This window comes from Microcaecilia unicolor, chromosome 10, assembly GCF_901765095.1.
Source record: "Microcaecilia unicolor chromosome 10, aMicUni1.1, whole genome shotgun sequence".
NCBI lineage: Eukaryota > Metazoa > Chordata > Amphibia > Gymnophiona > Siphonopidae > Microcaecilia > Microcaecilia unicolor.
The window spans coordinates 121,632,188-121,659,075 of record NC_044040.1 but is presented as its reverse complement, the minus strand read 5'-3'; the positions used below and the strand labels follow the sequence as shown (position 1 = coordinate 121,659,075).

At 46.8% G+C, this 26,888-nt stretch overlaps 1 protein-coding gene across 6 annotated transcripts in view; it reads right to left on the bottom strand.

Moving 5' to 3' along the window:
- CEP63 (centrosomal protein 63) overlaps nt 1-26,888 on the bottom strand; it is an 802,181-nt gene that overhangs the window by 465,340 nt on the left and 309,953 nt on the right. For all 6 annotated transcript variants that reach the window (XM_030217144.1, XM_030217149.1, XM_030217147.1 and 3 more), the window contains 2 exons: nt 1,876-1,998; nt 1,589-1,702 (listed from right to left, as the gene is read on the bottom strand). In XM_030217144.1, coding sequence (XP_030073004.1) covers nt 1,589-1,702; nt 1,876-1,998 — 237 coding nt within the window. The remainder of the gene's footprint in view (nt 1-1,588; nt 1,703-1,875; nt 1,999-26,888) is intronic.

Below are 26,888 nucleotides of genomic sequence, written 5' to 3'. Positions count from 1 at the left end.
GGGGGCATGGGTAAGGCAGGGAAAGGGCTGACCTATGTGCCTTCAAAGTGAAGCTGCTATAGCCTCTAACACCCCGGCTAACAACTGGCAAGCCAGGAGCCACCCCCAGGCAGATTTTTGACGGAGCTCGAAGAAGCTGCAGCCACCCTGCTTGGGAGATAGAGAATACTGAAGAGGCAGTGGAGCCAGCTGGCCATGAGGCACTTTGAAAAGTTGAGTGCTCTCTATCTCCCCCTGCTGGTTGATGGACACAACCCATACGTAATGGCTTCATCTGCTTGATGACAAGGAACGAGTGCATTTGTAGGTAAGAAGGAGAAGCTTGAACTGTATGCGGTATCTGATCGGAAGCCAGTGAAGTGACTTGAGGAGAGGGGTGATATGAGCATATCGGTCTAGGCGGAATATAAGACGTGCAGCAAAGTTCTGAACGGATTGAAGGGGGGATAGATGGTTAAGTGGGAGGCCAGTGAGGAGCAGGTTGCAGTAGTCAAGGCGAGAGGTAATGAGAGAGTGGATGAGAGTTCGGGTAGTGTGCTCAGAAAGGAAAGGGCAAATTTTGCTGATGTTAAAGAGAAAGAAGCGACAGGTCTTGGCTATCTGCTGGATATGCGCAGAGAAGGAGAGGGAGGAGTCGAAGATGACACCGAGATTGCAGGCAGATGAGACGGGGACGATGAGGGTGTTATCGACTGAGATAGAGTGGGGGAAGAGGAGAAGTGGGTTTAGGTGGAAAGACGATAAGCTCGGTCTTGGCCATGTTCAGTTTCAGGTGGCGGTTGGACATCCAGGCAGCAATGTCAGATAAGCAGGCCGATTCTTTGGCTTGGGTTTCCGCAGTGAGGTCTTTACTTTACTTTCCCTGTCATACTGGACGCAAATATGGAGAAGGGGACCATGATCACTTTAGACTCCCTGATCAAAAAGTCAAAATCTGACACAGCATCAAAGGAGACCAGAAGGCAGTTTGAAAAAAAGATTATGCTGAAAGTGTTTTTGATTGTTTGTTTTACTGCCTCCCTGTTGTTCTCCAAGGATAGAGGGATAGTGTGCTGTCAACAGCTCCTTTGTCGAACCCATTAATGGTGAAAAGTCACAGAGAACCACCTGGTAATGGACCCTGCTGACTCCCAAGGGAGGAGGGAAATCAGACCCAAAGACTGTTGCTTGGAGCAATCCCCAGACATGATCTATACACCACTGAGAACTTGGATCTCTAGCCTTCCTGCAAATGGCCTAATGGTTCCTGCTGCACTAGGTCAAATGTCTGCACCACCTTGAGAAGACAGAGAAATACTGAGGAGCTAAAAGCAACACCAAATCAGCTCTGAGCTTTTTGTCTGTCTTCATCTTCTGGCAGAAAGACATAGCCCAATTGTCTGTACTATTCTGGCAAGAATACAGTAATAAGGAAAAATCAATGTTTTACCTGCAGAACTGAAAATTCTGGGGATGACAATTTTTAATGATCTTTAATTGAAATCAAAATGTGGGAATAAAATGACAGATCTATGTCATTTCAAGGTTTTCCAGTTTATATCATGAAGGTCCTAACATTGCTTTTTGGTTCTGAAATGAAAAAAGCTACCTTATGGAGTTCAGACTGGTCTGTGAATGTCTTTCTCTGTGCCTCCAAAGATGCTACCTGCTGCTGGTAAAGGATTCGCTGCTTCTCCCAATCCAGAGATTTCTGACAGAAATCCTGCAATTACAAAATATAGTGCTGGAATCAAGGAGAATAGCTTGGGGGACCAGGGCTTGTTCCCATTCAGTCAAGACCAGGCAGAGAGACCTGGATATAGCCATACCCTGTTCTTTTTCTAATCAAGACCAGGCAGAGAACCTCCAGCTGCTCATAGATTGCACAAGAATTACCTCAGTTTTTCTGGACAGTCTGTTGACCTCAGTATGGTCCTCCCTTTTGCTCTTGGCTTCTTCCCGAGCCTCCTTCAACTGCTTCCTCTGCAGCTTCTCATAACTTCGCTTCAGTCGGATCAGCTATGAGAAAACCAGAAATTATTATTTATATGGCACCTTTTACTGACGTGCCACAGAAATAAAGAAAAGAAAGAAGATGCTGCTGCTATTACAAACCAATTAAGAACACATAGAAAATTTGTTCTTACCTGCTAATTTCTTTTCCTGGAGTCCTGCTATATCAATCCAAATAAGTGGGATAGGTCCCCTGACCAGCAGATGGAGGCAGAGAACACTGACAGTTCAATGATGTCATCACCAGTACAAGATGTGGTGCTTCCCAGTATATTACAAGAACGGAAAACCTACACCACGAGAGGAAATATAGATCCAGTAATATTCTGGCAACAGATCTACTACAACGAATGGACAATAAAAACAGATACAATCCAATTCCTCCTAGAATGGGACGACAGATGCAGATCCATATTAGACAAGATAGCTCCAATCCAAACCAGAACCTCACATAGGAAGAATTCAATACCATGGTTCAATGAAGAACTGAAAAAACTTAAAACACAAGTTAGAAGGTTAGAACGAGCATGGAATAAAAAGAAAGACGAACACACACTTAATGTCCTGTTCCGATGGTTGGTGAGCCCTTAGGTTCCCTGAGGCCTGGCAAGACCTCCGAGGACCGCCGCGCACCCCGAATCTTCACCCGCGGCAACCGCCGTTCACCGAGGGTTGAGCCCCCAGCTGCAGGCGGCCAGCAGGACTGCTGGAACCGCGGGGTGACAGTCGGCTTGGCTGGTAGTCAGCAACTCAGTCTCTAAAGGGCAGCTAGCAAGGACGGCTAGCTGAAGAGGACACCGTCTCTGAAGGTGGCTAGCAAGGACGGCTAGCTGAAGAGGACACAGTCTCTGAAGGTGGCTAGCAAGGACGGCTAGCTGAAGGACACAGTCTCTGAAGGTGGCTAGCAAGGACGGCTAGCTGAAGGACACAGTCTCTGAAGGTGGCTAGCCTTCCGATCCACTGTGGGGGCTTCTGACGAACGAAACGGAAGCACTGGTCTCCTTCCGTTTCGTGGTTTAAATCCCCCGCCCGTCCATCCCCTGAAGCAGCTGGAACCAATCCCCCCGGCCTAGGCAGGCAAGGGAGGCCTGGATTGGCCAGCGTGCCCGGTGGGCGGGGTCTCCTGGTCCATGCGCCAATCCGGCGTGAGTAGGCGGGGCTGGCTCGCTGGTCCGCTCCAACGAGGGAGACGACGACGCCGGTGCCGCCATCTTGGCCGGCGTATCCCCTTCTCCGAGGCCGGCACTCGCTCCAGCGGATCGCCGGCCTCGGAGCGGCCCGCGGCAGCGCCGGCCCTGCCGGCGGCTCGTCCTCGCTGCTCCGGATCCCGCGGCCTCCGTCGGTCCTCGCCCCCCGCTGGGGGCCCCCAGGTAAGGGCCCGAGACGGGACAGTATCCTCCCCGGATGCCCCCTTTTCCCTGGGCCCGGGTTTGGAAGGATACCGGGCGTGGAAGGCTTTGACCAATTTTGGAGCATGTACATTCGCAGCGGGCTCCCAGGAGTTGTCTTCGGGGCCAAAATTCTTCCAGGACAATAAGTAATATAGCTTTCCTCGCTGTCTTTTTGCATCCAGGACTTCGTCCACTTCAAACTCTGGATTGGGATCTGCTTCTAGATTTTCGGTTTCCTGCCGTTGAGGATGCCATCGAGACCCTCGGAAACTCTTCAATAAGGAAACATGGAAAGCGTTATGCACCCGCAGGGTACTAGGTAGCCGCAACCGATATGTCACAGCTCCAAGTCGGGATTGGATTGCAAAGGGTCCAATGTACCGAGGTCCCAACCTACGGGAGGGCACCCGAAGCCGGAGGTATTTCGTGCTTAACCACACCTTCTGCCCTGGTTACAAGACGGGAGCGGTTTTCCGATGCCGATCTGCGAAGATCTTGTATTTGGTGGCTGCCTTCTGCAGTTGTTCTCGGGCCGTTTCCCAGACTCTTTGCAGATCTGCCAGAGTTTCATTAACCATGGGGGTCGGAGATCCAGACGGGAACGGTGCTGGAAGTCGAGGATGTCGTCCATACACCAAGAAGAATGGAGAGTCTCCCGAGGCCGAGTGGACACTGTGGTTATATGCAAACTCGGCCCAAGGGAGTAGGGAGACCCAGTTATCTTGGCGTTTGTTGACAAATGCTCGTAGGAACCCTTTTAACGTTTGGTTCGTCCTCTCGACCATGCCATTGGTTTGGGGATGGTATGCGGATGAGAAATGGGTTTTCACCCCCAATGCAGTACACAAGGCCCTCCAGAAACGCGAGGTGAATTGGGGGCCTCGGTCACTAATAATCCGAAGAGGCAGCCCATGAAGTCGAAAAATGTATTGAATGAAGAGTTGAGCTAATGCGACCGCCGAAGGAAGTCCCGGCAAGGGAACGAAATGGGCCATTCGGGAAAAACGGTCAATTACCACCCAAATCACCGTATGTCCCCGGGAACTGGGGAGGTCGGTGATAAAATCCATGGAAAGCTCCGTCCAGGGCCCTGTCGGTACGGACAGTGGTTGTAGCTCCCCCATGGGGGTCCCGATCACCGGTTTGGTCCGGGTGCACACAGGACAGGTGGTGACAAATTGAAGAATGTCCCGCCTCATCTGAGGCCATTGATACTGTCTGGTAATGAGACGCAGAGTCTTTTGATACCCAAAATGTCCCGCCCATCTGGACAAATGCCCCCATTGCATTACCTTCGCTCGCTCAGCGGCCGGCACTAGTTCTCTCGTAGGAGCCACCTCCCCCACGGCCGCGCTGAGGCATGCCGGATCCAACATGGAATGGGTCTCCTTAGTCTCCTCTGGAATCTCAAATGCTCTGGAGAGGGAATCCGCAGGGGTATTTTGAGCAGTCGCCCGAAAAACCAATTGAAAATGAAATCTGGCGAAAAACAATGACCACCGGGCTTGTCGGGGATTGAGCCGTTGAGCCTCTTGTAGATACAGTAGATTCTTGTGGTCAGTGATCACTGTGAATCGATGTTCCGCTCCCTCCAGCAGATGTCTCCATTCCTGCAGGGCTAATTTCAAGGCTAGGAGCTCTCTGTCCCCTACTGTATAATTACATTCCGCCGGGGAGAATCTACGAGAGAAGAAAGAGCAAGGCTGGCGCCGGCCCTTAGAATTCACTTGCAAGAGGACCGCCCCGGCTCCCAACACGGACGCATCCACTTCCACAATAAAGGGCTTGTCTGGATCCGGGGCTAACAAAATGGACGCTGAGTTGAATGCCTCCTTTACCTGGCGAAAAGCCACCTGCGCCTCGGGCGGCCAGTCCCGGACCTTCGCGTTTTTTCTAGTGAGCGCTGTCAACGGCACCGTCAGTTGTGAATACTGGGGAATAAACTGGCGATAGTAGTTCGCGAATCTCAAAAAACGTTGCAGTGCTTTCAATCCCAGCGGTTGTGGCCATTCTCGAATTGCCCGGAGTTTGTCCGGTTCCATCTGTAGCCCCCCGGGTAACAGAATGTGTCCCAAAAATGGTAACGACCTCTGGTGAAAAGCGCACTTGCTGAGCTTAGCAAACAGGCGGTATTGTCGTAACCGCTGCAGCACTGCGCGAACATGACCCACATGTTCCGCGGGGTTTTGGGAAAACACCAAGATGTCGTCCAGATAAACAATTACCGTGGAGTTCAGCAAATCCTCGAGCACAAAGTTAATAAGTCGCTGAAACACCGCAGGGGCATTACATAGGTCAAATGGCATCACCCGATACTCGAAATGTCCCTCGTGGGTGTTAAAAGCCGTCTTCCATTCGTCCCCTCGCCGGATCCGCACTAAGTTGTAGGCCCCCCGTAAGTCCAACTTGGTAAACACATCTGGGCTCCTTGCAGCCTGTCAAAGAGTTAGGGAATGAGCGGGAGAGGAAAGCGATCCTTTACCGTGATGGCATTTAACCCCCGATAATCGATACAGGGCCTCAAGGAGCCATCCTTCTTAGTAACAAAAAAGAATCCGGCCCCGGCCGGAGACGTAGAGGGCCGGATGAAACCTCTTCGCAGATTCTCCCGGATGTATTCCTGCATCGCCTTGGACTCCCCTCGGGACAGGGTATACAGTCGGCCCCGCGGTGGCATGGTATCTGCCATCAAGTTAATGGCACAGTCAAACGACCGATGAGGCGGTAGAACTTCCGCCTCCACTGGACAAAACACATCTGCAAAGTCCCTATAGTCCATGGGCAGGGAGCCCAGCTCTATCCGCGCCCCCCTGGGCGTACTAGTAAATGCGGGGCAGCTGCCGGTCCGGCCCTTACAACAGTTCTCCCGACAGGAACTGCCCCAAGCTTGGATACTTCCCTTGGTCCAGTCAATAACAGGGCTATGACTCCGTAGCCAGGGCAATCCTAGAACCACTGGATGAATGGTCCGGGATAGTACCAGGAATTGGACTTCTTCCCGGTGATCCTCCCCCACCTGCAATTCCAAAAAGGAGGTGATCTCCGTGACCGGCTGTGGTAATGTAGTTCCCTGGATGGAGGTGATTTGCAGCGCCGGACGCCGCGGGAGCGTGGGCCAGCCCATCTGTTGTAGCAGTTCGTACCCGATGAAGTTGCCCCCCGACCCAGAGTCCACAAGGGCCCGGGTCTGGATAGCGGTCTCGTGCCACCATAGAATTACTGGCAGTGTGATCAAGGAATCCGGTAGGGGAGCGGCATGCCCCAAGACCCCTCCCCTCAAGGTGCCTTGGGGGAGACGTTTCCCGCCCGGGCGGGACAGGCTCGAATAAAATGTCCGGCCTCACCACAATAGAGGCACAGTCCGTCCCACAAGCGTTTTTTCCTGTCGGAAGGGGCCAGTCGTTGACGGCCCATCACCATCGGCTCCTCCCCATTCTCCTTGGAGTCCCGGTTCCCACGGCGAGGAGACGGCCCCTTAGTAGTCCGGGACGTTCCCCGTGCCCACTTCTGCTGTTCTGCCCGGGCTCTCGCTCGCTCCTGGAACCGGGTATCTACGCGGATACAGAGCGAAATCAGGGCGTCCAGTTGGCCTGGGACCTCTCGCCCCGCCAATTCGTCCTTGATTCGTTCTTGTAACCCTTCCGTAAAGATGGCCATTAAAGACTCCGGGTTCCAACGGAGCTCCGTGGCTAAAGTCCGGAAACGAATGGCATAAACGGCCACCGTTCCCTCACCCTGATGAATTCGCAGCAGTTCCGATGCCACGGAAGATGGTCTCCCAGGAAGGTCGAACACCATACGGAACCGGCGCTGAAATTCACTATAGTCATCCAAGATGGGGTCCTGTTGCTCGTTAAGTGGGGCCACCCAGGCCAGGGCCTTCCCTTCACATAAGCCCATGATATATCCCACTTTACTTTGGTCCGAAGCAAATGTCTCCGGTTGCATCCGGAAAGCCAAGTTGCACTGATTGAGGAACCCCCGGCAACCTCCGGGGGCCCCATTATACCGTGCCGGCTCAGGGAACCGAGGTCCCGTGCGGAACCCTCCCGAACGGGGAGCCGCTGCGGCCCCCTGGACCGCAGCGGCCTGGTTCTGTACCTGAAGCCTAGAAAGTTGAGAGCATACGTTCTGGAGCGCCCCCGACAGGGCGTTCAGCTGCTCCTGCTGAAGTACCTTGGCCAGGTCCCGTAGATCGGGCTGCGTAGGCGAGCTCATGGCTTCCGTTTCCTGTCCTGTTCCGATGGTTGCTGAGCCCTTAGGTTCCCTGAGGCCTGGCAAGACCTCCGAGGACCGCCGCGCACCCCGAATCTTCACCCGTGGCGACCGCCGTTCACCAAGGGTTGAGCCCCCAGCTGCAGGCGGCCAGCAGGACTGCTGGAACCGCGGGGTGATGGTCGGCTTGGCTGGTAGTCAGCAACTCAGTCTCTAAAGGGCAGCTAGCAAGGACGGCTAGCGCAGAAAAGGAACACAGTCTTTGAAGGGGGCTAGCAAGGACGGCTAGCTGGAAGAGGAACACAGTCCCTGGAGGTGGCTAGCAAGGACGACTAGCTTGAAGAGGACACAGACTCCGAAGGTGGCTAGCAAGGACGGCTAGCTGAAGAAAACACCGTCTCTGAAGGTGGCTAGCAAGGACGGCTAGCTGAAGAGGACACCGTCTCTGAAGGTGGCTAGCAAGGACGGCTAGCTGAAGAGGACACAGTCTCTGAAGGTGGCTAGTAAGGACGGCTAGCTGAAGAGGACACACTCTGAAGGTGGCTAGCAAGGACGGCTAGCTGAAGAGGACACCGTCTCTGAAGGTGGCTAGCAAGGACGGCTAGCTGAAGAGGACACCGTCTCTGAAGGTGTCTAGCAAGGACGGCTAGCTGAAGAGGACACCGTCTCTGAAGGTGTCTAGCAAGGACGGCTAGCTGAAGAGGACACCGTCTCTGAAGGTGGCTAGCAAGGACGGCTAGCTGAAGAGGACACCGTCTCTGAAGGTGGCTAGCAAGGACGGCTAGCTGAAGAGGACACAGTCTCTGAAGGTGGCTAGCAAGGACGGCTAGCTGAAGGACACAGTCTCTGAAGGTGGCTAGCAAGGATGGCTAGCTGAAGGACACAGTCTCTGAAGGTGGCTAGCCTTCCGATCCACTGTGGGGGCTTCTGACGAACGAAACGGAAGCACTGGTCTCCTTCCGTTTCGTGGTTTAAATCCCCCGCCCGTCCATCCCCTGAAGCAGCTGGAACCAATCCCCCCAGCCTAGGCAGGCAAGGGAGGCCTGGATTGGCCAGCGTGCCCGGCGGGCGGGGTCTCCTGGTCCATGCGCCAATCCGGCGCGAGTAGGCGGGGCTGGCTCGCTGGTCCGCTCCAGCGAGGGAGACGACTACGCCGGCGGCGCCATCTTGGCCGGCGTATCCCCTTCTCCGAGGCCGGCGCTCGCTCCAGCGGATCGCCGGCCTCGGAGCGGCCCGCGGCAGCGCCAGCGGCTTGTCCTCGCCGCCCCGGATCCCGCGGCCTCCGTCGGTCCTCGCCCCCCGCTGGGGGCCCCCAGGTAAGGACCCGGGACGGGACACTTAACGCCTGGAAACAACTCCAAACAAAATACAAATATACCATAAGACAAACAAAAAGATTACATTACAAAACTATAATTGGACCAAACTTCAAGGACACACATAAACTACTAGATATTACACCAATCACAACCAACAGTAAAGATGCACCAGGAGCAGACAATCTCGCGAGATACTTCAACGAGAAAATCGTACAACTATGACTTAAGATACCTGCCAGTACCATCGACTATGCTGAACTCCTTGACTGTCTAGACCCAGACCCTGGCATTTACCCAGCAGACAGAACCTGGACCAACTTCGAGACATTACCAGAGGATATCATCTCCCAAAAGCTCAAAAGATTTGCCAAATCTCATTGCAAACTAGACATATGTCTAAACAACCTTATGACATCGGCTCCTCAACAATTTATAACAGACATAACGAAACACTTGAACTACATGTTACAAAATGGACTCTTCCCAAAGGAGAAAGGAAATATTCTACTCACCCCCATCCCCAAAGACGCAAAGATAAGCGCCAGTGAACTAACCAACTACAGGCCAGTAGCATCCATTCCATTATTAACCAAAGTAACGGAAGGATTGGTGACCAAACAACTCACAAGCTATCTAAACAAATTTTCAATACTCCATGACTCCCAGTCAGGATTTTGGTCTAACCACAGTACTGAAACAGTACTAGTTACCCTCATGACTAAATTCAAACAAACGATCGCAACAGGAAAGAACATACTACTTCTACAATTCGACATGTCAAGTGCTTTCGACATGGTTGATCACGGAATATTACTACATATCCTTGACTACTTCGGAATTGGAGGCAATGTTCTCAACTGGTTCAAGGGATTCCTAACCACACAATCATATCAAGTGACATCCAACTCGACTACTTCAGCCACATGGATACCCGAATGCGGAGTCCCACAGGGATCGCCCCTATTGCTGACCCTATTCAACTTAATGATGATACCCTTAGCCAAACTACTATCAAACCAAAACCTTAACCCATACATATACGCAGACGACGTAACAATTTACATCCCATTTAAACAAGATTTAAAGGAAATTTCCAACGACATCAACCAAAGTCTCTATATCATGCATTCATGGGCGGATGCTTTTAGATTGAAACTTAATGCAGAAAAAACCCAATGCCTAATACTCACATCTCAACATAACAAGAACAAATTCACAGCCATTAACACACCAAATCTGAACCTTCCTATTTCGGACACCCTAAAAATTCTTGGAGTTACCATCGATTGACACCTAACACTCGAAAGCCATGCGAAAAACACAACCAAGAAGATGTTCCACTCAATGTGGAAATTAAAAAGAGTAAGACCTTTCTTCTCAAGGAATGTTTTCCGTAATCTGGTACAATCAATGGTGTTCAGTCATCTAGATTACTCTATGCTGGCTGTAAAGAGCAAATAATCAAGAAACTTTAGACAGCCCAGAACACTGCAGCTAGACTCATATTCGGCAAAACAAAATATGAAAGTGCCAAGCCCCTACGAGAAAAACTACACTGGCTCCCACTCAAAGAACGCATCACGTTCAAAATTTGCTCCCTAGTTCACAAAATCATTCATGGAGATGTACCAGCCTACATGTCAGACCTGATAGACTTACCACCCAGGAATGCCAAAAGATCATCCCGCACATTCCTTGATCTGCACTTCCCTAACTGCAAAGGTCTAAAATACAAAGTAATGCACGCGTCAAACTTCACCTACTTAAGCACACAGTTATGGAACGCACTGCCGCGCAACTTAAAAATGACCTACAAACTAACGAACTTCCGCAAACTACTGAAGACCCATCTCTTCAGCAAGGCTTACCATAAAGATCAACCAATGTGAATATACATAAGTCCTCCACACGTAGTTAAAAATGTCTTATAATATCTGCTTGTCATACTACTATCATGTCTTATCATTATCATGTTACCAAAAGTTTTCTGTAACACTAAATGCCTATTTTTCTTTTATATTTCCACTATCCATGATGTATTGTAAGCCACATTGAGCCTGCAAAGAGGTGGGAAAATGTGGGATACAAATGCAATAAATAAAAATAATAAAATAAAATAAAGCAGCATAATGAATATTATGGAACAGCCTTTCTCAATTTACATAGTAACAAAATAGATGACGGCAGATAAAGACCTGTATGGTTCATCTAGTCTGCCCAACAAGATAAACTCATAGTAAATGGTATGATGTGATATTATATATGCATACTTTTGATCTTGATTTTTCTGCCCAGCACTGGCCTTGTTCGCCAACGGCTAGAGCTGCCATCAAAGCCACACTCCTGCCCATCCAGATCTGTCCAGCCATGTTCAGGGCATTGGCTAGCTTTATTTCCCACTTACTGGAGTTACCATGTAAGCACCACTAAGTTTGTTTGGTTCCATTCTCTTTCCATACATTTTTGAATTCTGTTACTGTTTTCATCTCCATCTCCTTCCACTGGAGGGTATTCCAGGTACCTACCACTCTCTCCATCAACAGTACTTCATAATGTTATTCCTGAATGGGGCCCCTCTCCTCCCCCCCCCCCCCCCCCAACCTCAATTCATGTCCTCTAGTTCTGCCACTTTCTGTTTTTATATTAAAACCTTTCAAATATTTAAATGTCTGGATCATATCACCCCTCTCCCTCCTTTTCTTTAGGATATACATCTTCAGGTCATTAAGTCTCTTCTCATATGCCTTGTGGTGTAAAATCCATACCGTTTTTATCATTTTTCTCTGAACCACTTCAGGTCTTTACATTCAGGTCTTTTCTAACTACATTTCCCCTCCTCTTTTCTATCTACACTCCCCTCCTCTTTTCTATCTACACTTCCCCTCCTCTTTTCTATCTACACTTCTTCCCTTGGCTCATTAATCTCATCCCATGGCTTTTCCTACCATCTCTATGCTGATGACTCCCAAATCTACCTTTCTACCCCTGATATCTCACCTTGCATCCAAACCAAAGTTTCAGCGGGCTTGTCTGACATTGCTGTCTGGATATCTCAACGCCACCTGAAATTAAATATGACCAAAACCGAGCTTCTCATTCCCCCCCCCCCCCCCCCCCAAACCCACCTCCCCGCTCCCCCCGTTTTCTATTTCTGTTGATGGCTCTCTCATTCTCCCTGTCTCCTCAGCTCGAAACCTTGGGGTCATCTTTGACTCTTCTCTCTCCTTCTCTGCTCATATCCAGCAGATTGCCAAAACCTGTCGTTTCTTTCTTTACAACATCCGTAAAATCCGCCCCTTTCTTTCCGAGCACTCTACCAAAACCCTCATCCACACCCTTGTCACCTCTCGTTTAGACTACTGCAATCTGCTTCTTGCTGGCCTCCCACTTAGTCACCTCTCCCCTCTCCAGTCGGTTCAAAACTCTGCTGCCTGTCTCATCTTCCGCCAGGGTCGCTTTACTCATACTACCCCTCTCCTCAAGACCCTTCACTGGCTCCCTATCCGTTTTCGCATCCTGTTCAAACTTCTTCTACTAACCTATAAATGTACTCACTCTGCTGCTCCCCAGTATCTCTCCACACTCGTCCATCCCTACACCCCTTCCCGTGCACTCCGCTCCATGGATAAATCCTTCTTATCTGTTCCCTTCTCCACTACTGCCAACTCCAGACTTCGCGCCTTCTGTCTCGCTGCACCCTACGCCTGGAATAAACTTCCTGAGCCCCTACGTCTTGCCCCATCCTTGGCCACCTTTAAATCTAGACTGAAAGCCCACCTCTTTAACATTGCTTTTGACTCATAACCACTTGTAACCACTCGCCTCCACCTACCTTCCTCTTTTCCTTCCCGTTCACATTAATTGATTTGATTACTTTATTTATTTTTTGTCTATTAGATTGTAAGCTCTTTGAGCAGGGACTGTCTTTCTTCTATGTTTGTGCAGCGCTGCGTATGCCTTGTAGCGCTATAGAAATGCTAAATAGTAGTAGTAGTAGTAATATGGCCTCTGAAACTGAACACAATACTGCAAGTGGGGACTCACCAATGATGTGTACAGAGGCATCAACACCTCCTTACTTCTGCTGGTTATACCTTGCTCTATGCAGCCTAGCATTTTTCTAGCCATGGCCATCACCGTATCACATTGTTTTGCCAGCTTCAGAGCCTCAGACACCATCACCCCAAGGTCCTATGCTTATCAATCTCTTGCTTCCTATCTCATACATCTCCTTTGGATTTCTGCACCCCGAGTGCATCACACTGTACTACTTTGCATTAAATTTTAACCATCAGACCTTAGATCATTCTTCTAAATTTGGAGATTTCTTCTTATGGTTTCTATTCCTTCCGGGGTGTCCCCATTCTGTTGGCAATCTTTGTGTCATCTGCAAAAAAGCAAACTTTTCCTTCTACCCCTTCAGCAATGTCTCTCACAAACATATTAAAGAGAATCAGCTCCAGTACCAATCCTTGAGGCACTCCACTACTCACCTTCCTTTCCTCTGAGAGAATTCCATTTACCACCACCTTCTGACAACTGTCAGACAACTAGTTTCCAATCCAGTTCACTATTTTGGGTTCAAGTTTAGCCCTCTCAGCTTATTCATGAGTCTTCTGTGAGGAACCATATCAAAGGCTTTGCTCAAATCCAAGTAGATTACATCTAGCGCATGCCGATTATCCAGTTCTTTGGTCACCCAGTCAAAGAAATTAATCAGATTTGATAACAAGATTTTCCTTTGATAAAACCATGTTGCTTTGGATCCTGCAACCTTGTGGATTCTAGAAAGTTAACTATCTTTTCCTTCAGCACCGGTGTTAGGTTTACTGGCCTATATTTTCCCACTTTTTCCCTGTGTACGAGGGAACCTGGAATCAAGGAAGAAATCCCCATAGTGCCACAAGTTTTCCCTCTTATTTCAAGGCAGAAAAACAAAAGGTAGAAATTCAATGTACATAAGTACATAAGTAATGCCACACTGGGAAAAGACCAAGGGTCCATCGAGCCTAGCATCCTGTCCACGACAGCGGCCAATCCAGGCCAAGGGCACCTGGCAAGCTTCCCAAATGTACAAACATTCTATACATGTTATTTCTGGAATTGTGGAGTTTTCCAAAGTCCATTTATAGTAGTGGTTTATGGACTTGTTCTTTAGGAAACCGTCTAACCCCCTTTTAAACTCTGCTAAGCTAACCGCTTTCACCACGTTCTCCGGCAACGAATTCCAGAGTTTAATTATGCGTTGGGTGAAGAAACATTTTCTCCGATTTGTTTTAAATTTACTACACTGTAGTTTCATCGCATGCCCCCTAGTCCTTGTATTTTTGGAAAGCGTGAACAGAAGCTTCACATCCACCTGTTCCACTCCACTCATTATTTTATATACCTCTATCATGACTCACCTCAGTCGTCTCTTCTCCAAGCTGAAAAGCCCTAGCCTTCTTAGTCTTTCTTCATAGGGAAGTCGTCTCATCCCCGCTATCATTTTAGTCGCCCTTCACCGCACCTTTTCCAATTCTACTATATCTTTCTTGAGATGTGGCGACCAGAATTGAACACAATACTCAAGGAGTGGTCACACCATGGCGTGATAAAACGGCATTATAACATCCTCACACCTGTTTTCCATACCTTTCCTAATAATACCCAACATTCTATTTGCTTTCCTATCCGCAGCAGCACACTGAGCAGAAGGTTTCAGTGTATTATCGATGATGACACCCAGATCCCTTTCTTGGTCTAATGTGGAACCTTGCATGACATAGCTATAATTCGGATTCTTTTTTCCCCACATGCATCACCTTGCACTTGCTCACATTAAACGTCATCTGCCATTTAGCCGCTCAGTCTCCCAGTCTCGTAAGGTCCTTCTGTAATTTTTCACAATCCTCTCGCGAATTAACGACTTTGAATAACTTTGTGTCATCAGCAAATTTAATTACCTCGCTAGTTACTCCCATCTCTAAATCATTTATAAATATATTAAGAAGCGGCGGTCCTAGCACAGATCCCTGAGGAACCCCACTAACTACCCTTCTCCATTGTGAATACTGCCCATATAACCCAACTCTCTGTTTCCTATCCTTCAACCAGTTTTTAATCCACAATAGGACATTTCCTCCTATCCCATGACCCTCCAATTTCCTCTGTAGCCTTTCATGGGGTACCTTGTCAAACGCCTTTTGAAAATCCAGATACACGATATCAACTGGCTCCCCTTTGTCCACATGTTTGTTTACTCCTTCAAAGAATTGAAGTAAATTGGTCAGGCAAGATTTCCCCACACAAAAGCCGTGCTGACTTGGTCTCAGTAATCCATGCCCTCGGATGTGCTCTGAAATTTTGTTTTTGATAAAAGCCTCTACCATTTTCCCCGGCACTGACGTCAGACTCACCGGTCTATAATTTCCCGGATCTCCCCTGGAACCTTTTTAAAAAATCAGCGTTACACTGGCCACCCTCCAATCTTCCGGTACCACACTCGATTTTAAGGATAAATTGCATATCACTAACAGTAGCTCCGCAAGCTCATTTTTCAATTCTATCAGTACTCTAGGATAAATACCATCCGGTCCAGGAGATTTGCTACTCTTCAGTTTGCTGAATTGCCCCATTACGTCCTCCAGGTTTACCGTGAAGTCAGTAAGTTTGTCCGACTCGTCCACTTGAAATACCATTTCTGACACTGGTATCCCACCCAAATCTTCCTCGGTGAAGACCGAAGCAAAGAATTCATTTAATCTCTCTGCTACATCTTTATCTTCCTTGATCGCCCCTTTTACCCCTCTGTCATCCAGCGGCCCAACCGATTCTTTTGCCAGCATCCTGCTTTTAATATACCGAAAACATTTTTTGCTATGTTTTTTTTGCCTCTAATGCTATCTTTTTTCCGTAATCTCTCTTGGCCTTCTTTATCTGCACCTTGCATTTGCTTTGACACGCCTTATGCTGCTTCTTGTTATTTTCAGATGGTTCCTTCTTCCATTTTCTGAAGGCGTTTCTTTTAGTCCTATTAGCTTCCTTCACCTCACTATTCAACCACGCCGGCTGTCTTTTGAACTTCCGTCTTTCTTTTTTAATTCACGGAATATGTTTGGCCTAGGCCTCTAGGATGGTATTTTTGAACAGCATCTATGCCTGTTGTACAGTTTTTACCCTCTCAGTTGCCCCCCTAAGTTTTTTTTTAACCGTTCTTCTCATTTTATCATAGTCTCCTTTTTAAAGTTAAATGCTAACGTATTTGACTTCCTGTGTATAGTTACTTCAAGGTTGATATCAAAACTGATCATATTATGATCACTGTTATCAAGCGGCCCCAGTACCATAACGTCCCTCACCAGATCATGCGCTCCACTAAGGACCAAGTCTAGAATATTTCCTTCTCTCGTCAGCTCCTGCACCAGCTGCTCCATAAAGCTGTCCTTGATTTCATCAAGGAATTGTACCTCTCTAGCGTGTCCCGATGTTACATTTACCCAGTCTATATTTGGATAATTTAAGTCACCCATTATTATCACATTGCCCATTTTATTTGCGTCTCTGATTTCTTTTATCAATTCTGCGTCTACCTGCTCATCCTGGCGAGGTGGACGGTACTACATTCCTATCACCGTCCTTTTCCCTTTTATACATGGAATTTCAACCGACAATGATTCAAAGGTGTGATTTGTGTCCTGCTGAATTTGTAATCTATCTGAGTCAAGGCTCTCGTTAATATACAATGCTACCCCTCCACCAGTCCGGTCCACCCTATCACCACAATATACTTTGTACCCCCATATGACAGTTTCCCACTGGTTATCCTCCTTCCATCAGGTCCCAGTAATGCCTATTATATCCAATTTTTCATTTAGTACAATATATTCCAACTCTCCCATCTTATTTCTTAAGACTCCTAGCATTTGCATATAGACATTTCAGAGTATGTTTGCTGTTCCAATTTGCATGATGCTTAGTACTTGACACTATTGATTTGCCATCTTTTGTCTGATCTTTAGTTGTATTTAAGGGCACCTGGCCTACCACGGTCTGTTGTGCAACCTCACTATCCAGAAACCCTATCTTCCCTGTTTGTGAGGTATCCTTGCAAGATACCTTATCTCAAACCATGTGCTTTTGAGCGACTGTCGGCCTTCCCCCCATTTCTAGTTTAAAAGCTGCTCTATCTCCTTTTTAAATGCCGATGCCAGCAGCCTGGTCCCACCCTGGTTAAGGTGGAGCCCATCCTTTCGGAATAGGCTCCCCCTTCCCCAGAATGTTGCCCAGTTCCTAACAAATCTAAAACCCTCCTCTCCCTGCACCATCATCTCATCCATGCATTGAGACTCCGGAGCTCTGCCTGTCTCTTTGGCCCTGCGTGTGGAACAGGTAGCATTTCAGAAAATGCTATCCTAGAGGATCTGGATTTGAGCTTTCTACCTAAAAGCCTAAATTTGACTTCCAGAACCTCTCTCCCACATTTTCCTATGTCATTGGTACCCACATGTACCAAGACAGCCGACTCCTCCCCAGCATTATCTAAAATCCTATCTAGGTGACGCGTGAGGTCCGCCACCTTCGCACCAGGCAGGCAAGTCACCAGGCAATCCTCTCGTCCACCAGTCACCCAGCTATCTATATGCCTAATGATTGAATCACCAACTACAACGGCTGTCCTAACCTTTCCCTCCCGGGCAGCCCTTGGCAGCATATCCTCGGTGTGAGAGGATAGTACATCCCCTGGTGGGCAGGTCCTGGCTACAGGAGTACTTCCTACTTCACCAGGGTGATGCTCTCCTTCTAGGAGACCTCCCTCCTCCAAGTTAGCACAAGGGCTACCAGACTGGAGGTGGGACTTCTCTACAACATCCCTATAGGTCTCCTCTATGTACCTCTCTGTCTCCCTCAGCTCCACCAAGTCTGCTACTCTAGCCTCAAGAGAACGGACACGTTCTCTAAGAGCTAGGAGCTCTTTGCATCGGGCACACACATATGACAACTCACCAACTGGGAGATAATCATACATGTGACACTCAACGCAAAAGACTGGATAGCACCCCTCTCGCTGCTGGACTGCTGACTCCATCAGTGTTTTTGAGTTTTTCAACAATTTAAAACTTGCTACAGTATTAAGGATATTAGCCTAATATAAAAGTGTCTTTTAGTTTATAAAGTATATTGTATGATTTATTTAGTGTTTCCTTCTTAGATGGTAATGAAATGTATTTAAAACTCTGTAAGAGCACTCCTTGCTTGTTATCCTAATTACAATAACTGACTATAAATGAAGAGTTGTCCTAGGGGTGGGAAGACTAAACTAGATCCTGCAGTGCCTGTTAGTGCTGTGGTACAAAGCTTTTAAAACTAAGTGGAAAAGACTATGGAGATTAGTTGTTAAGATTTGCTTTTTATATTTTTATTTTGCCTAACACTAACCTACAATTCCTCCTTTAAGCCCCAATCTTTAAGGTCCCAAAGCACAAAGCAAAGTAGCGTTCACTTACCAGAGAAATGTTCTCTTCTCTCGGAACTTCTCAGAAAGAAAGTTCAGTGGGACCTTTCCTCTTTATATAGTTTTGAATCTAAGGGGCCTCTTTTAAACAGGCTCTTTGAAGCTGACTCAGCAACCTATGCAGGTATTCTACTTCCCCACACCTCAATTAACACTTAATTGAGGTCGCTGGATGAGCTACCTCTCCAGCAGCCAAGGAACAGAAAATAACTGCCTTTAAGAACAAGAGTTTTTGGCTGTTTAGTTTCTAGTTCTAGAAAAGGTTTCAGTCTAAAACTATGGGAACAATGCCTATTTCTAGAGAAAATTTCAGTTTAAAACTATGGGAAAAGGGTTTGTACACTATGGCAACTAGTTAATGATGCTTGCTTTTCCCTCTCTCTCTCTCTTTTTATCCCCCCTTAATGCTAAACTAGATCCTGCAGTGCCTGTTAGATTCTAACTGTTAATGCTGTGGTACAAAGCTTTTAAAACTAAGTGGAAAAGACTATGGAGATTAGCTGTTAAGATTTGTTTTTTATATTTTTATTTTGCCTAACACTAACCTACAATTCCTCCTTTAAACCCCAATCTTTAAGTTCCCAAAGCACAAAGCAAAGTAGTGTTCACTTACCAGAGAAATGTCCTCTTCTCTCAGAACTTCTCAGAAAGGACTTTCCCAGTTGAGGGCACTGGGAAGCAAGGAAACTGAGGGAGGATGAAGGGATAGGTTCCCAAGGGATTAGCTAGAGGGTATAAAATCTCCCAGTGAGTAGACGGAGGATCCCATAGAGGAGGAGGATTATCCCCTAACCGAAGAAACCAGAACTTATGATGATGAAGAGATGTCTGAGCCTAGAGATCCTGGGGAAGAGATGGAGTTTCAATACCTTTAACAACTGGAGAAAGGTAGCAGTCAGCAGTCTCTTTAAACAATAAGTGAATGATTTAACTTATGAAGAAATAGGACACCTTTCTTTTTCCTTCCTTATGTGAAATCTCTGTTACTGGCAGAAACGGGGTGGGCCACATTGCAGTCTAAAACTTCTATGGTATGGAAAAGGGTTGGACCTACCATTTGTTAAGCCCTAGGCTTGGTGAGAAAAAGGGCTCAGCTCAAAAGGGGGAGGGGAGGCATTTTATTAAAGTGTTTTGTTTTGGTTCCTTAAAATGTATGACTGTGTTGACGAGAAAGAAAAACCATAACAACAGTTTTCTTTGATGAAATGCTGAAAGACTTTGCTAATACTGTTTGGAACCAGCTATTATAAATTGGGACTGAGCTGGAGGGCGAGGAAAGGATACAAGTCACTGACTTATTTGGAACTAATTTGCATATAGCTTTACTTTCTTTTTCATAAACATTGAGACAGTTCTTTCTTCTCCAAGAATAAAAAGGAAAGAAACTATTAACAAGGTAACTGTCCTGTTGTGCTTGTTGAGAAAAGGAGTTTAAAGGATTGAATGAGATCCACTCACCCTAAAACAAAAGGGGACTGCTAAGCTGGACTGTGTAAACAAAGAGAAGGGTTTTCAGTGTTGAGTGATAGGCAAGTTCCCTATGGACTCCTCTTTTGTAGAGGAATGTTCTAACTCGCTAGCACTTCCTGTTGAATGGAGAAGGAGCGGAACAGCCTACCTCTGTTGAAGGAAGAAGAGTTGTGGGCAAAGTCCTTCTCTTTTCTCTATGAATAGAAGAGAGCAATCCCAAGAGAGTCCAGTGGTGCTTTTCCTGGCTGACAGGGAGCACGTCACACCTATCACTGCTTGACCACGTTCACTCATCTCCAGTCCCATGGAACCCCTCGTCTCTAAAGATCTATTAAAGGCCATTGACCCTACTACCCTATCCTCCAATGTCTCAAACCTCTTGTCTACCACTGCACCATCCAAATCTGTCAATGATGCTGTCTCTTCCTACAATACTGTTCTATCCTCTGCCTTAGACACTCTTGCATCTCTCATGCCCCATCCTATAAGACGTACCAAACCCGTCTTTGGCCGTTTTCAAGTCCAAACTTAAAGCCCACCTCTTTACTACTGCTTTTGACTCCTAACCACTACTCACTTGCCCCGTCCCTTTATCCTCAACTCTTTATTACTGTCCTCTTACTCTCACCTCTTTATTCCCTTAACCTTAATTGTTCTGTACTTTTACGAGCAAAGAGGAATGCCTTCTAACAAAAAAAAAACTTAGTTCCTTTATTCATAGGTAAATTAATCTAAAATCATCAAACACGACCTGCACCGGTGTTAAACTTAGATTCTTTTTGCAATTTTTTTCTATTACTACTACTATTTAGCATTTCTATAGCGCTACAAGGCGTACGCAGCGCTGCACAAACATAGAAGAAAGACAGTCCCTGCTCAAAGAGCTTACAATCTAATAGACAAGAAATAAAGTAAGCAAATGAAATCAATTAATGTGTACAGGAAGGAGGAGAGGAGGGTAGGTGGAGGCGAGTGGTTACAAGTGGTTACGAGTCAAAAGCAATGTTAAAGAGGTGGGCTTACAGTCTAGATTTCAAGGTGGCCAAGGATGGGGCAAGATGTAGGGGCTCAGGAAGTTTATTCCAGGCATAGGGTGCAGCGAGACAGAAGGCGCAAAGTCTAGAGTTCACATGGTGAACATCTGGAACCCTACTTGTGCGGTTGTAGTTAGACAGGGAAGGCTACATGGGAGGTGGCAGGGGAGGACTATTACATTTTTAATTCCCAGCCAAAACCTCTAATTTATGGGCAGGTCCAAAACAGATGACCCAGAAATGCACCATCACCTCCACATTTCAGACACTTGGTATCTCCAATAAGACCTGCTCTTAACACCCTTTCTGGTGCGATAAAAGCTCTCAGCAAGATGTGCTGTAAGAGGAAGCCAAACTGAATGGAAAGTGACTGATTTATCCGTACCACAGCTGAGGGGTTAGCATATGGTGCTCAAAATTCAGCATTGAAAAAAACCCGACACTGAATAGTATTCTATAACAGGCTTTCCAGGATCGGCGCCCTTTATAGAATAGCGCATAACACTAGGATCTGCACTCAACCTTGGGCGTGAGGAGTTACACCAACTGAAACCAGGTGTAAATCCCAGCACACAAGGTGGGCGCAGATCCCCTGAATTCTATAATACTGTGTGAATTATAAGGGAACCCCCCTGACCCGCCCATGCCTCTCCCATAGCCACACCCCCTTTGCAGATCTATACGGAAACAAATGTGTTTTCACGCAGACCTGCTGTTTCTACCCCATTTGGGCACCTTGCATCCTTTAGAACACTTTTTTTGTGCGGAAGTAGCACCTAACATTCAGCATCAATGACCACTCAACACAGTCAAAACTCTTCTTGGCATCAAAACTTCTACACCTGGCAGTTCCCATATACCAGAATATTCTATTATTGTGATCAACTTACGAACATTAACCATTGCTTGCCTACCAAGCACAAATTGCACCAGGTTCAAATTCTGTTTACATAGACATAAGAAGTAGGAGTTGTAGGTGTAAATAAACAACTCTTATCGGAGAACAATGCCCCCATAGGTTATTTATTCCAAGGTTCCTAGCTCAGCCTAGGGTATATTATATAGAACCTTGGTTCTGGCACCTTGCCAAATGTTACGGAGAAAAGTGAAACTAAGCCACAAATGATATATACTGTATATATACGTATATTATTTATTGTAGATAAGAAAAATATAGAAACACTCTGCATTAGCTTATGTGCAATAGAAATATCTCTTACTGATAAGAGCACTACCAAAATATATGGTCTAAACTATACTCTGATTATCCTGAGACTAAGTACAGTAATGATTAGAACAGTACAAACGATATCCTAATAATCCTTATGAAAACTTATCACATCTTATGCGAAATACAAATTAGCAGCTTATTCTCTGACCACGAGATGACATAAACCAATCTTCTTGCTTAGATAACACCACTAACTAATCCTAGACCAGGCAGTATATCACTGTGATCTCACCGCTGTCCTTATGACAGCTTCAGATGAGACCTGAGCAGAATCTCCCCAGACGCTCTCTCAGCTGTCTGTGTCTTCGATGTAGTGCAGGTCTCTCACAGCAGCAAGCAGGTTTCCGTCCCTCCATTGGATCTCAGAGCCAATATCTCTGCCCCATGTATTTGCACAAGTTATGCAGGTCACAAGGTTGGTATCAAAACACAGTCTCTGGCTCACTCCAAGCCTTGCTGGATTTCTCAGGTCCTCTTACCAGTTACCCCTCCTTCCGAGGGTCTCCGACTACTAACTTACTTCTGTTCCCGCTCTCCCAGTACCTCGCAGTCAGGTGATAGCCCGGACCAATCATGATCTCGTTCAGTTCAGTACATGGGCAAGAAGAGTTATTTGTTTTATGACCTTGGAGAATGGTAACTTCTGGTGCCATGTCTGCCTCCCTTCTCAGCTTCTCAGGGTGATAGAAGGGGGTGGTTGGAACACAGACTGTCCTTGGCTTCAGCAAGCCTGTCAGTGATTTTCCACAAGCTGACGCTGGAACTTGCTGACACAGGTCAAAGGGTGTAGCATCCATCTTGTTTGTGCATAGGCTTGTATGAACCCAGACCAGCTCAGGTAAGATCACGGGGAAATACCCCTACAGATCCCCCCCCCCCCCTTGGAGATGGAATGTACTACAAAGGAGTAAAAGCCTTCTCCAACCTAACTAGCAATACAACTAGACGGGTTAACATCAGGACTCATGGTCAAGACAGAAGAGAAACAAGAACTGTAAATGTCAGCAACTCAATACCCATGTCAGGTCATTTCTCTGGTGTCTTTAAATATAGAACCTTTGAACATTCTCTCCCAGGCTAGAAGTCAGTTTGTTGCCCTCTGTTATTGTGTGGCTCTTCTTAAATCAAGTTAGAACACTTGCGAGGCCACCGCTTGAAGTTTTGGCAGCCATTTAAAAAAAGCTGAGACAGCGAGAGGATCAGTGGCAACGGGCAGGAAAAAATGGGGATCTTTCCTGCCCTGAAGAAGCCATTAGACCACCAGGGTGCCTTGAGGTATGTGCCAGGAGGGCACCCACAGCCGGAGGGATGGTGGATGGATGGAGTCAGGATGATATCAAAAAGTTGAAGCCAATTAGGTTAGTCTCTGTTTCCCCTTCCTCGCGAAGCTGTCATCACCGTACACGTGAAACAAGCAAAGCAAACCTATGAGCTGCTGCATCCACATTGTAGTTCCTTATTGTTGGTGGCATTTTTATTTAACCTCACTTATATTTTCAAACAGGCCGGCTTATTTATTTATTAGGATTTATTTACCGCCTTTTTGAAGGAATTCACTCAAGGCGGTGTACAGTAAGAATAGATCAAACATGAACAAAAGGCAATTACAGCAGTAAAAATATTCAAACAACAATTCAAGGTATGGCATAGTATAATACTTCAATACCCTTAAGAAGTTTGAAAAATAACTTTGTATCTCACCCACCTCTAATCTTCAAATTTCAACCAGGAAATCACTTTAATAGAAATTACACAAACGGGACCTCAAAGCTCCCGATAGTGAATATCATATTCACTATTCACTATCCAAATTAGGAGTGAGGTAATATCATAGGTCCCCAAAGGGGAAAAAAGAATCATCTGCAAAAACTCGCAATTAAGCTATTAGGTAGTAAATTTAAAACAAATTGGAGACAATTTCAGACAAGATGGTGCTGTGAGAGGACGCACGTCTGAGAGCTCCTGATTTTTCAGCGGATATACCTGGGAGGCAGCACTCTCCCCCGTTGATATCATGGGGAAGAGGAAGGGCAAGACCGGGGTTTTAGCCTCCTCCGACCCTACGAAACCGGCTACCCAGCAAAAGACGCTGGAACAATTCGGAGTCCAGGCGTTGAAGCTGCAGACGCCAACGCTAATGGGACCCGATGCTGGTCAGACGGACCGAAGCATAGAGGCGGCTTTCACTAAGCCCGCCTCAGATTACAGGTCCCCCTCAACCCAGAAGCAGCTTAGTGTTGGCAGGGAAGCAGAGCGCGGATCCTTCTGAAGTGGTGAGGTCTCGAGCTACTGAAGGGGGCCCTGCCGCCAATTCAACCCCAGAACGGAACACTACTGGTAGTATGAGGGCTGATAGCCCTGTATCTCCCCTGATTCTAGAGGCTGCTCCTGAGAGAAGTTGAGTGGAATTAAAACCAACTGTTATAACAATGGAGATGCTGTGGGACGCTATCCAGGGAATTAATACCACCCTTACCCAGGTAACAAGCTCCATTAAAACAGAATTTCTAGAGTTAAAGCAAGAACAAAGTGCCCTATCCGGGAGATTACAAGAAAATGAGAGGAAAACCGAGACACTAGGACCCTGATGGCGAACCTATGACACGCGTGTCAGCACTGACACGCGTAGCCATTTTCGATGACACGCGGCGCCGCCGCAGTGTGGTCCGCCCTCCCTCTTCGCTCCCGGAAACTAATCTTAAAGCCTCCTTTCACGTCGCAGCAAGTAGCAGCAGGGCAGGCCACTCCTTCCTTCTGTGTCCCGCCCTCGCCTGACGTAACATCCGCGAGGCCGGAGCACAGAAGGAAGGAGGAGAGGTCTGCCCTGCTGCTGCTTGCTGCGACATGAAAGGAGGCTTTACATAGTAAAACATAGTAACATAGTAGATGATGGCAGAAAAAGACCTGCATGGTCCATCCAGTCTGCCCAACAAGATAATCTCATATGTGTATACCTTACTTTGATTTGTACCTGCCTTTTTCAGGGCACAGACTGTACAAGTCTGCCCAGCAGTATTTCCCGCCTCCCAACCACCAGTCCCGCCTCCCATCTCCGGCTTTAAGGTTAGTTCTGGGCCTGGTAGCGGGTGGAGGGGGGGGGCCAGCGACCTCGGGTGGGCAGCGATCTCGGGTAGGGGGGGGGGGGCCCGGGGGCGGTCCTAGTAGCAGTGATTTTTCTCGAAGTGACACACCACCCGAGTTATGCTCGGTTTTTTGGCGAATTTTGACACACCAAGCTCAAAAGGTTGCCCATCACTGCACTAGGAGAAGAGACACAAAAGCTGCAGAACTTAACAAGAGTAATGGTTAAAGAAAGGGAAGTTCTAGCTAGGAAGCTAGAATTTCTTGACAACCGAGGAAGGAGAAATAATTTAAGATTTCTAAATTTCCCAAAGTCTCCATTGATACCAGCAATAGACATGTTAAAAAAGTACTTTGGTGAAATTTTGGGAGTTCCAGTAGAGGGTTTTCCACCAATTACCAGAGCTCAATATATCTCAGGAATCAGAACTCACTCCCAAGACTCTCAACCTGGACTTAACCTTACAGAATTTCTGGAAAGTTCTCTAGAGGTGATAACTCACCGTACCACTCTCCTTGTGACTTTTGCACTGGAGCCGGATAGGAATAACATTTTCCGCTTATATTTTAAACATATGAAAGCATTATTCCTGGGAGCCAAGATAAAAGTTTTTTCTGATTTGAACAAAGAAACACAGAAAAGAAGGCGAGAGTTCCTGGTGTTAAAACCACGAATACTCGCATTAGGTGGACCTTTTGTATTGAAATATTTGTGTAGATGTTTTGTTTCTTTAAATGATGTTAATTATGTATATCTTGACCCTGAGAAATTGCAGAAATGGGTGGTTCCCAAAGAGGAGAGTGGTGGTATTGGATCTACCTGAATCATCACACAGTCTGATATGCTAGTAATATCAGCTTGTTGGTTTATGTGTCTTTTCCTCTCAATTTATCACTAAGAAAATAATTCCTTAATTTCTTAAGTTTATTCCTAGTATCTTGTCCGACTTATTGTAGTCAAAGTAAGAGAAACTATTACCTAATTTTGTTGAAGTTTTGGAGATATCCTGTAATATTATTCTAACATCCTTTGTATGTATATACATGGTTTGTATTATTTGAAAACTATAAATAAAATAAAACAAATTGGAGAAAATATTTCTTTCCTAGAGAATGTGGTAAAAACAATTAACTTAGCAGGGTTTAAAAAAAGGTTTGGCCAAATTCCTAAAAGAAAAGTCCATAAGCAATTATTAAGATGGACTTGGGAAAATCTAATACTTATTCCTTGGATAATCAGTTTTACTCTTTTGGAATCTTGCTAGGTACTTGTGACCTGGATTGGACACTGTTGGAAACAGGATACTGTACTTGATGGACCTTCAGTCTGTCCTAGTATAAAGCGAATGCTACATACCTGTAGAAGGTATTCTCCGAGGACAGCAGGCTGATTGTTCTCACTGATGGGTGACGTCCACGGCATCCCCCTCCAATCGGAATCTTCACTAGCAAAGACGTTTGCTAGCCCTCGCACGCACATGCGCACCGCGCATGCGCAACCGTCTTCCCGCCCGAACCAGCTCGTGTTCGTCAGTCCCGTATGTAGCAAGACAAAGACAAGGGAAGACCCAACTCCAAAGGGGAGGCGGGCGGGTTTGTGAGAACAATCAGCCTGCTGTCCTCAGAGAATACCTTCTACAGGTATGTAGCATTTGCTTTCTC